Raw genomic sequence first — 12,247 nt, forward strand, 5'->3', positions numbered from 1 at the left:
GCCGGGCACCCACCTCCAGGAAAACCAATGTGAGGCAACAGAACTACGGGTAATCACTCAACAGGTGTTTAGCCGTACAACTACAGGGAAACAGGTGTGTGGGGAGGACGGAGGAGTGGGGAAGAGGAGGAGTGGTAAGCGGGGAAGAGGAGAAGAAGGGAAGAGGAGTGGGGAAGAGTAGGAGGAGGAGGAGGAGGAGGAGGAGGAGTGGGGAAGAGTAGGAGGAGGAGGAGGAGGAGTGGGGAAGAGCAGGAGGAGGAGGAGGAGGAGTGGGGAAGAGGAGGAGTGGTAAGCGGGGAAGAGGAGAAGAAGGGAAGAGGAGTGGGGAAGAGTAGGAGGAGGAGGAGGAGGAGTGGGGAAGAGTAGGAGGAGGAGGAGGAGGAGTGGGGAAGAGCAGGAGGAGGAGGAGGAGGAGTGGGGAAGAGCAGGAGGAGGAGGAGGAGGAGTGGGGAAGAGCAGGAGGAGGAGGAGGAGGAGTGGGGAAGAGCAGGAGGAGGAGGAGGAGTGGGGAAGAGTAGGAGGAGGAGGAGTGGGGAAGAGTAGGAGGAGGAGGAGTGGGGAAGGGTAGGAGGAGGAGGAGTGGGGAAGAGTAGGAGGAGGAGGAGTGGGGAAGAGTAGGAGGAGGAGGAGTGGGGAAGAGTAGGAGGAGGAGGAGGAGGAAGAGGAGAAGGAGGGAAGAGGAGTGGGGAAGAGCAGGAGGAGGAGGAGGAGGATTTACCTGGATCAGCAGCTGGCTCGGGTAGGGGTTGGAGGAGCAGAAGGGGAGCGGGCTCTCCGGGGGATAGGGGTTGGAGGAGGTGGAGGGGAGGGGGCTCCCCAGGGGTCGGGGGGAGGGGGGAAGGGAGGCAAGATCCTGCTGCCCACCCAGCAGGGAGGAGCCCTCAAAGATGCTCTCCAGGGAGGCTACCTGCGACAGGGGGGGCGGGGCCTCACACAGGTGAGTCTCACACAGCAAAGGTTAACCAGGGACAGCCTCATTCAATCGGTGGACGGGACAGACGGAGAGAGAGAGACAGTGGGAACGAGGGACGGACAGACAGAGATACAGAGAGGGATGAATGATTCAAACTGAGGTTACACAAGAGAAGAAGTGGAGATACTGTTGAGTAGGGGGCAGTAGCACCAGCCAGGAAGTGACTCACAACAGAGAAGGAACACAGAAACACGCTAGCCTAGGCAGGCTAGCGTACACACAAACAGGCTAGATAGCCAGCTAGAAGCTTGTTAGCCTCTAGCTAGAAGCTAGGTCCCCTAGAGCCAGTCGCTTGTTAGCCTGTAGAAAAACAGCTAGTAAGCCTAGTTGGCAGTGATGTTTAGGGTTCAGGGAACTGGAGAGCACACAAACACATTGTCCTCTAGGGCCCACCTCCCCAATGGACCGGGGACCCATCGGGATGATCTGGTAGACAGACTGGCTCTGGCCCCTGGGAGGGTTACCTGGTAATTACACTGGCACTATATGTTTGTGTGGTTGGGGGGGGTCTGCTCTAGAGGCAGCACCACCTGGGTGCGTTGTTGGTCTCTAAAAATGCTAATATCCTTAAAAAGTTTAATGTCGAAGTTCCAATTTTAATCCAAGGGATATTAGATTTTTAGAAGATCAACCCAATTACTAAATTAGTATTAAACTCAAACTAGTTTCAGGCAATTGTAGTATCATTACATTTAATTTGATGGCCTCCAGGACAAAACTGATTACACAACATGCATATTAGAAGATCCAGCCAGCCAGCCCTGACATTATGCTAACAAACCAATGACACACACACACAGCTATGAAACTACAGGTAAACAAACACGGGTAGCTATGGAACTTCAGATAACCCATGTAGCTTTAAAGCTATAGGCAAACTGGTGTACAGGTAATGGAAATACAGGTAAACAGGTAGGCACAGGTAGACAGCTGTACGGACATGAAACTACAGGCAAGCAAGTTGTGGAACTACAGGGATGTGGATATGAAACTACAGTTAGGCAAGTTATAGAACTACAGGTGTGTTGATATTAAACTACAGGTAAGCAAGTTATGACAGTATAGATGTGTGGATTTTAAACTACAGTTGTGCACAGCTACACAGGTATGTAGGTGGTATGGAACCATGGTGATGGAGACCGACTGAGCCGAGACCTGCCCAAACAGCATTATTACAACCAACCGCTGACCAACCAGGTCTCGCCAGTCTCCCAATACTTAAGAGTATGTAGAAACTTTGGATTCTAAATAAACAGTTCCGTATGTATACGCATAATCAGTCGTAAATGATACCTTGACTACAACTTTAGAAAGATGACCTCCTACTTTCTAAATTGTCAGTATTGAGAATTACAAAATAAATGATGGTTTCCAACGATCATATTTATGGCCCATTATTAAAGTCGTACGAAGGCATTATCTAACTGGTAAGCAGTCCCACTAGGCTACAGGAGAGTGGCTGGAGGGGGGCCAGCACAGACACTGGGCCGAAAACAGAGTACTGAAGGGATGGACCCTTGTGTCCTGGTTCGTCAGGGCCTTTTCTACCACAGAGATAGCCATTCGCGACAGTAGCTGAAGCTTTTAAAGAGGATTTTAATGAAAGCATTTATACATTGGCCAGCCTCCGCAGTGTTGATTCAAACCAGTACAGACACTATTTTACAGTTTACTACCGCTGACGAAGTTTGTGTTCGCATATTAAGTGCTTAGAGAGCAACGCCTCTAGCAACATGATTGGTCGAAACAAATATGAAAAATAAATAAAAATAAAATAAAATTCCGTTTAACCGGAAGCTCGAGAGTTAAGATTGCTACTACAAAGTATGACACATTTCCAACACACTCTTTAGTCAATGTCAACGTATATCCACTAGATGGCAGCAGAGCACCACTCTTCAGAATTCAGAATCCCTATATTTTGCAGAGCAAGTAGGTGACTCTCTGTGACCTGTATCTACATCCACTGTAGGTTGGGGCTTGCAGGACACACAGACAAGCTGGACCACGAGCAGATGCATGTAGGAGCCAGAACACAGATGCTGTGGTGACATGTATGTCAGGTCATGTATGATGGGAATGTTCATTGTTTTAGTGAAGCACATGGAGAACACCACACAGAAGATGACGACAAACATCTCCCTCTTCTCCTCTCATCCAACCACTGGATGAGAAAGGAGGTGTGTGTGTGTGTATATATTCAGTAAATACATACACACATGTGTCTGGGCTAGAGTTAGTTAATTTGTGGGTTAATTTAACCCACAAATTTAAGCTGTTCAATTAATAATGTTCAATTAATAACTAATTGATTGCATATTTGAATTGAAATAAAGTGATCTGTAGACCGTGGACTACAAGAGTCCTGCAGTGAACAGGAAGGGGTCGTTTCATTTGGTCGAAAAGTGACACCAACGCCCTTGTACGGAAGAAAGAGAGAGACAGAGAGAGAGCGACAGAGAGAGACAGAGACAGAGAGAGAGACAGAGACAGAGACAGAGACAGAGACAGAGAGAGAGAGACAGAGAGAGAGACAGACAGAGACAGAGAGACAGAGAGAGACAGTGGGAGCAGAGAGAGACAGAGAGCTAGCGGGTAAAAAAGAGACACTAGAGCAGTAAGGACAGAAAGGTGGAGGAAGACAGAGAGAGAGACGGACAGACAAGAGAGAGAAAGTGAAAAAAAAAAGAGCGAGGGAGACACAGAGAGATAGAGGGCCTTAAAGAGACAAAGGAGGCCGGGGTTATCCTGTTCCTATGGATACCACGTACCTTCATGGGGGAGATATGTGCGTGGGCGACGTAGCCATGGACGTTCTCGATCTGGGACAGGCTCTTCTCGGCCACCTGGACCAGCTCGGGCCCCGGGGCCTCGTCCATGAGCTGGGGAGACCCGGGCTCCTGAGGGGACGCGTCCTCATCGTGGTGCCGGTACTTCTGCAGGACGGCGACACACACACACACACACAGGGATACACTCAGTACAGGGACTAATAGCCTAGCAACCGGCTAGCAGAATGGAAGCTAGCATAGCACCGCACAAGCTGGCTCGCAACAACAGGCTAGCATAGTGCAATGTGGCTAGACACCGCACTAGCCTAACAACAGACTAGCTGAACACCAGAGTTACCGTACTATTATATAACATAAGCTGAGCACCAGGGTAGCATAACACAAGACTAGCTGGACCCCAGCTTAGCATAACATCAGGCTAGCATGGCACCAGGCTAGCATGACACCAGGCTAGCATGCTGCATGACACCAGGCTAGCATAACACCAGGATAACATAACACCAGGCTAGCATAACACAAGGCTAGCATAACACCAGGATAACATAACACCAGGCTAGCATGACATCAGGCTAGCATGACACCAGGCTAGCATAACACCAGGTTAGCATGACACCAGGCTAGCATAACACAAGGCTAGCATGACACAAGGCTAGCATAACACAAGGCTAACATAACACCAGGCTAACATAACACCAGGCTAACATAACACCAGGCTAACATAACACCAGTCTAGCCAAGCAGCAGAATAGCATAAGGGCAGACAAGCACAACACCAGACTAGCTGGACACCAGGATAGTATAACACTTGGTTCTAATGGGCTTAGGCTCTAAAGAGCAGAGGTTCTAATTAGCAGAGGTTCTTAAGAGAAGAGGTTCTAATAAGCATAGGTTCTAAAGAGCAGAGGTTCTAAAGAGCATAGCTTCAAAAGAGAAGAGATTCTTATGAGCAGAGGTTCTCAGGAGCAGAGGTTGTAAGTATCAGATGTTCTGAGGAGCAGATGTTCTCAAGAGCAGATGTTCTGAGGAGATGTTCAAAGGAGCAGATGTTCTGATGAGCAGCTGTTCTGAAGAGCAGATATTCTACCAAGCAGAGTTTATAATAAGAGGCTCTAAAGAGAGAAAAAAACATCTAACTAGAGCATTGATTGTAACAGAAACACTCAAAAAACGTGGCATTGTTTTTGGCAGGGATGTCGGTTGATTCAGAAAGAAGTCTGACTGTGACAGAGGCCCCTATCTGTAAGACCCCAGTACAGTGCTGGTCTGTGGAGTAGGACACCCAGGCTGCTGTGGCCTGGAGCCCAGCTGCAGTTTCCAAGGCAACAGTGTGATAGTCCTGGCTGAAAACCTGCCCCCTAGTTCAAGGAAGGTAGATCCACCTTGACAGCTCTACAAGCTGATTGGCGGAGAATGTGTGTGATTGACAACTGTATCACAACCTGGGTTTTCCTTTTGTATTAATGCAGAACATATAAAAATGTAAAACAACCTTTGATAAAATGGACTGCAATATTTGATATTATTAATAGTAAGCGCAGTCGTACTTCCACCGCATTTTAGATCATTTGTGGGATTGTCCGCTTGTGTTGTATGACCTCAAAATGTCGTTCTTTCCCAATAGAGATTTCGGTCTCAATGAGACGTTCTGATAAAATACTTTTTCAATAAAAAAATTTAGATTAAACAACACATGGCAGGTCATGAGGAAAAGGGGGAGTCTCCTCCTAGCAACCACCCAGTTTAAGTTCTGGTACCTTTCTGATCAAATGAAACGTAACCGATATCCATTCCATTCAAACACCCAACTTTCTGTCATTATTCATGGAAAAAAACCTAATCATAATAGTCCAAAACTCCCTTTACAGAGCGGTTCTGCTGCTCATACACAATACAGAGACTTAGATTCCTGTTACTGCGCCCAGACCAACAATGAGGTCAATTCCTGTTCTCTAAGATGACAACAATGGTCTCCCTTTTTTAGAAATCCAAGTCCCTTTCAGACCACAGTACTCTCTAGCAAACCCTTCCTGGTAAACACACACACACACACACACACACACACACACACACACACACACACACACACACACACACACACACACACACACACACACACACACACACACACACACACACACACACACACACACACACGTGTTGTGAACAGGTAATACGTGAACCCAAGCATCTGTCTGCCAGTCTTGGAGCAGTAGCAACAGCAGTAATCATCAGTAATTATAAGACCATGATGAACACTCTGTACCATGTCTGGTTTAATTACTACTCAAGGAGATTAACCCATCACGATAACGTGAGATGCTGGAGAATGATCTGTAAACCCAGCCTCACGCCGGGCGACACCAACTAAGGGATTCTGCATCGATCATGTTACTGATGCATTACTTAACAGATATACAAGTATTATATGGCTTTGAACATTACAAACTGAGGAAACGTAGTAATGCAGTTCTTCTGCATTACTTCCTCCAGAGCTATGGAACCACAGTGTAGGGGACTACAGCTATGGAACCACAGTGTAGGGGACTACAGCTATGGAACCACAGTGTAGGGGACTACAGCTATGGAACCACAGTGTAGGGGACTACAGCTATGGAACCACAGGGGACTAGAGCTATGGAACCACAGTGTAGGGGACTACAGCTATGGAACCACAGTGTAGGGGACTACAGCTATGGAACCACAGTGTAGGGGCCTACAGCTATGGAACCACATTTAGGTCAACAGACTCCTGTGCAGAGAATAAGCCCAAAAAAAAAAAGCAAGAGGGGTGAACCAGTGAGAGAGAAACAGAGGGAAAGGGAGAGATTAGGGATATTGTGATAGAGCTATATTAGTGATAGAGATGATGAAGAGATAGAGAGGGGATAATGGGGGAGAGAGTGAGAAACAGAATGAGAGAGCTATAAATAGAGATGGAACCGAAGAGATGGAACGATGGAGAGATGGAATGACGGAGAGATGGAGGGAGTTAAAATGAGCAAGAGACAGAGAGGAGACATTCAGAGAGAGAAAGAGAGGGAGAAAGAGAAATTGAGTGATCAAGGGATAGAATAGGAAGTGGGAGTTTTCTGGCAGATGGTGTATTTGCCTCTCGGTGGTGCTTCCGGTTCCTCCTCCTCCTCCTCCTCACCACCCCGCTCTGAGAACGCTAGCTGCCAGCCGCTCAGAGCCTAGCTCTCTCCTCACGAGCAACGCTAATAATAGCCTCACACAGGAACCAGGAGGGGAGGAGGAGGAGGTGGAGGTGGAGGAGGTGGGGTTGTGCACGAGGATTAGGATGAGGAGGAGAGGAAGAGTTAAGGACAGAGAACACAGAAGAGAATGGTTGGGTTGTGTGTGTATGTGTGTTACAGTCCTGAATTCAGAGCAATCAGGCTTACAGCTGCCTGCCTACTGCCCCACTTCTCTTTAAAAACAGGTCCTCTTGAGCCGTCACCAACACTCTTCACCTCAGAACACCTCATATATTGATGCTTGGCCATCAACTGCACGGTCGTGCTGACGTAAGCCCAGAGGCGCAGCTGGGGTCAAGACTGAATTACCAGCCTTGACACAGCCTTCTCACAGCCTTCTACTGAGTCCTTAAATCCCACAGATTAAACTACGAACAGTAGTCCCTGATCCGCCCAGAGGTCAGCAGTACAGCACTGATCCAAGAAGAATCTCCTGGCAAAAGGTCAGGGGGTCAAGAGGTCCTGCCCTCTGGTGCGGATCTCGCTGCCCATTCGTTGGTCCACCATAATCAGGCCAACGTGGAGACGGCCATGAAATGGAGGCGTCCATTATGTTTAAACGTAGCATGATTGCAAACAAAAGTCTGGATTTCACCGTAATGAGAAAAAGGACGTATAAAAATAACAAGAACATTGATGTGTAATGAACTGAATAATTTATACATTTGATATGACTCTGCTAATACTGACAAGAGTTCATTACAGTTTTTAGTTCTCAGACAGAGAATTTAGTTCTCAGGCGAGATATTCTTAAACCACCAAAATAAGTTGGATGCCATTTCTCTACTTGTAAATACTCAGTTCCTGGTAGTCATCAACACAGACTACACCATCGCCCCCCCAGCACTTACCGCCAATTATAGCTACACGTGAGTAGAGAAGAACCAGCTAGATAGCTTCCCACACATAGAACGTCACTATAGGGTCATACACTTCATAGACAGGGTGTATGATGTTGAGAAGAGCTTTCAAAGGCAAGCGCACAGATTGAATTGACATCTTTGAGGCTGTTCTCCACAGCTTAAACGCGGGGGATTGAAACTGTAAAAAACAGCACACAAGACTATTCATTCTCATTAAAAGGGGACTAATAAAAATACAGTTTTATGTGAGTGTTTGGACAGGAGGAGGTTCGTTTCAGGTCCACATCTGTTACCGTTTGCCAGGGTATATTACAAGAAGTTCTCTGTGAACTTGAGGTTCTTGAGGCAAACAACGTTTAACAGTTCTGCTTGTATCGTCGTTAACTCTGGCTAATACAGAAGAGGAAGCCAGCCCACATCAGGGGGCCAACACAAGAGAACCGTTAAATGCAATGGTATAACATAAAGCCTTACTTGTAGTCACTGTGAACCAAAATTGACGCAATAAAGGCCCTCATGCATGGTTCATATGGCAACCACAGCATCCCGTGTCCACAGCATGGTTAGAGCAAAAAGAGACTTTAAAAGGTGACATATTATACCACCAGGTGTGAGTGTGACTTTTAAAATCTGCCTCTTCTGACATCAAAAGTGGGCGTATCCACATAGATGTAGGACGAATAGATAAGCAACGTTTGCTACAGTCCACTGATTAGGATGGTAGACTGATCTACCCAGCACACATCTGACATGTAACGCAGATCAGCAGGCTAGCATAATTCAGGTGGCTAAAGCATACCAGAGCTTACACAGATCGGAATTGTGCTAGCCTTACTGACATAGGGTACATGGATAGCAGAGCACAGCTAGCTAGCTCCGCTAAGGAGACTAGCACAGGTCAGGAAGCTAGCACAGGTCATAAATCTAGCATTGGTCAGTGAAGCTAGCACAGCTGAGGAGGCTAGCACAGGTCATAAGACTAGCATAGGTCAGTGAAGCTAGCACAGCTGAGGAAGCTAGCACCTGTAAGTGAAACTACCGCAGGTTAGAGGTCAGCTAAGGAGAGAGACTAAAATAGTCGCAGATGCTGACAGATGCTGAGGTTCAGGAAAGCATCCTTGTGTAAACACGATGAGTCAGGAGTTATTCGCGTCAGTGAGTCAGCCAGAGGTCTATGGTCATCCAGACCCAGGCGGCGGGATGTCATCGAACAACAAGCTTTAGCCATTTTAAAACTCCACTTTGATACCAGAGATATAAACCGGCGCTCATCTATTACTTCATTGTGTTGTGTTGCAGCTCTGGCTACCCTGTGAAGGGCTTCCCCTCAGAAACACACACTAGCGCGCACACACGTGCTCATACACCCACTAGCCAATAACACACCCACAATTCACACCGGGCCTTCACATTGGCCCGAGCCACAATGATGGACATGTCAGTGGACCAATATAGACACAGCAGGATTATGAAACAGTGACAGCACCGCTGACAAATAGCTGGTGGGGGATTTTCTCACCACGGCGCTTACAAAACGCCTTGACAAAAAGATCAGCAGAACAACACCCTCTCTGTAGATCTCATACCTTTCTCTCCGAGGAGCGGATGTGGCACTGGGAGATTATTATTCAGGAATGTAGTGAATAAAGTCTACACCTAGTACCACGCCACCCAGGGAACCAGCAGTGAAACACCTATTGCTTCTGGTCCAGTCAGGATACAACCCCCATCACACCCTACTACAGCTACTCGCCGTCTACCAGACGGGGGACCTACCAGCCGGATCGCCTGCCTTCTCATCCATCCACATTCATGTCTGTCACCTTCTCATCCATCCACATACATGTCTGTCACCTTCTCTTCCATCCGCATACATGTCTGTCACCTTCTCTTCCATCCACATACATGTCTGTCACCTTCTCGTCCTTCCACATTAATGTCTGTCACCTTCTCGTCCTTCCACATTAATGTCTGTCACCTTCTCGTCCTTCCACATTAATGTCTGTCACCTTCTCGTCCTTCCACATACACGTCTACCTACCTACCCCTCACCTACTCAGCGGGCTCTCTGTCCGTCTACCTGTCTCGGAGCCTAGCTCGCTACCCACCGGTCTCTCCGTCTACCTGTCTCTGAGCCTACCTGCCGCCCGCCCACTCACCGACAGACCCACCCGTCTCTCAGCCTCCCGGCCTGCCCACTCACCTTGCAGCCGAACATGAGTGAGATGGTTCTGTGGGTGCAGGCCAGCTTGCAGTGGCAAGACACCGGAAAGGAGCACTCCACCTTCCTCATGCTGGGGGAGATCTTCTCCATGCACCTTCTCCTTCTCCTGCTCCCGGAGTGCTGGAGGCTCCTGCTCCTCCTTCGGACCACCCCCCCGCCGCCTCCACCAGCAGCACCACCCCCCCCCTCGCGCCCCTCTTCCCCCTCGCCCACGGCGGCACCACCTGGAGGGGGCTGTGAGTTGGAGCTGCCTGGCCTCACCATCCCGCTTCATTCCCGGGCAGGAGCGCAACTCCTCCGGCAGCGCTGCTCCTCCTCCTTCATCATGCAGCGACTCAATCCACCCACTTCCTCTTCCTCCTCCTCCTGCTCCTCCACCTCTACCTGTCCTCCCTCCTCCCGCCCACCTCAATGACTTCCTCTTCGGAGACCTATCAGCCCTCAACCACTCAGCGCCTCTCCCTCTCACTACCTCCGCCACTCGATGCAGCGTCTCTCCCACCCTCTCTCCCTCCGTCTGCGGTCAGTGTGTACCAACACACACACACACACACACACACACACACACACACACACACACACACACACACGCACACAAGCAGCGAGGGTGGGCCCACTCTTATGTGAGCAACGGGCTGAGCATCTCCCCAAGGGTCTGATTGGTGGCGAGAGAGAGAGGGGGGGGGTGGATGAGAGCGAGAGAGAAGGAGAGAAAGAAAAAGGGAGAGGGAGAGAGAAGGGGCGAGGGAGTGACAGAGGCGGGAGAGAGAGGGGGCGAGAGAGAGAGGGAGAAAGTTGGAGGCAAAAGAGAGACAGAGCGGGGCTGGTCACATGACTCATCCAACAGAACGCAAACAACAAGGGCTCCCGGTGAATCTGACGTAGAATCCAGATGGAAGGGGGGGAGGAAGGGACAGAGAGAGAGCGAGGGAGAGAAAGTGTAAGATGGTCACATGACTCATCTGAGAATAGGCAAGCGACGAGGATGGCAGAGGATGGCAGAGGAGGCGGGCGGCAGTGGTGAGGGGGTGGGGGAGAGAGGGAGAGGGAGGAGGAGGAGGTGATGCTGGGGAGGGGAGGGAGGAGAAGATGTTTGAGAGGGGGTGGAGGAGAAGATGAGGAGAAGATGCTAAGGGAGGGGGGGAGTGGAGGAGAGCAGGCTGTGTCGATGGGGAGGTGGGGGAGGACCCTGAGCCCTGAGGAAGAGTGCGATGAAGCACTGCCTTATATAATCAGCATGAGAGAGGGAGAGAGGAGAGAGAGAACCAGGGGAGGGGAAAACAGCCAATCAGGCGGCAGTATGGAAGTGGACGACGAGATCATTGGAGGACCTTAACTTTGACCTCTCAGTAGTAGTACTGTGCGTGTGTGCGACTAGGTGCCTTGAGAACACACTTTGGTACACTTACTTTCAGGAGAAGTTAGCCGTCTAAGAAACAGAGCCTGCTTCCAGGTTGACAGAAAGTGGTAGACCCACATTAGTCATTTTGGATACAAAATGCTTCTTCAAGCAATATTTCCCATATCAAAACAATGGTTAAATTCACACACTACATTATATCTGAGCGTGGGTTTGTGTATATCTCTCTCCCTCTTCCATCAGTCTCTCGCTCTACCCACTCATCCATGTCCTCCCTTGTGCCCTAATGGCCGTCTCTCTGACTAAGGCAGTGTGTGTGTAGGGGGGAGAGGGGGAGGGAGAGGGAGAGAGAGAGAGAGAGAGATCACTCAAGGCCTTCTGGCCAATAGGAGCTGAGTGTTCCTGACCTGACGGTTCTAATCATAAGGGAGGGAGGTAGAGAACGCTAGGGAGAGAGCCATGGAGAGGCCGGCATATAAAGCGTCAATTAAATAACAAAACTCAATACAGGATCTACAGTTTGGACAATTTAGCATCCCGTTGGGCTGTTTATACACACACCACACACACACGACTAAATATGGGCAATTCTACAGTACATACTGACACGAACACGGTTCAGGCCCAACATAACCTCTAGCAGACTGACATACTAAAACGGTACTGAAATAGTACCACAGTACTAACACATAATATAACAGTACAGGACTCTCAACTAGCACCCTAACATAGTTCCGCACTGTACTAAACATAGCACCAGTGTACTAACTGACACACACCA

At 48.9% G+C, this 12,247-nt stretch overlaps 1 protein-coding gene across 27 annotated transcripts in view; it reads right to left on the reverse strand.

Moving 5' to 3' along the window:
• Nucleotides 1-12,247, reverse strand: part of dlg1b (discs large MAGUK scaffold protein 1b) — a 63,255-nt gene that overhangs the window by 28,855 nt on the left and 22,153 nt on the right. For 16 of the 27 annotated variants that reach the window (XM_060059237.1, XM_060059227.1, XM_060059235.1 and 13 more), the window contains 2 exons: nucleotides 3,745-3,909; nucleotides 719-907 (listed from right to left, as the gene is read on the reverse strand). In XM_060059237.1, coding sequence (XP_059915220.1) covers nucleotides 719-907; nucleotides 3,745-3,909 — 354 coding nt within the window. Of the gene's footprint in view, nucleotides 1-718; nucleotides 908-3,744; nucleotides 3,910-10,085; nucleotides 10,686-12,247 lie in introns of those variants that run through there. The other 11 variants (XM_060059246.1, XM_060059243.1, XM_060059242.1 and 8 more) reach the window with 2 other exon arrangements.

The sequence above is a fragment of the Gadus macrocephalus genome, chromosome 8 (genome assembly GCF_031168955.1).
Source record: "Gadus macrocephalus chromosome 8, ASM3116895v1".
Taxonomy (NCBI): Eukaryota; Metazoa; Chordata; class Actinopteri; order Gadiformes; family Gadidae; genus Gadus; species Gadus macrocephalus.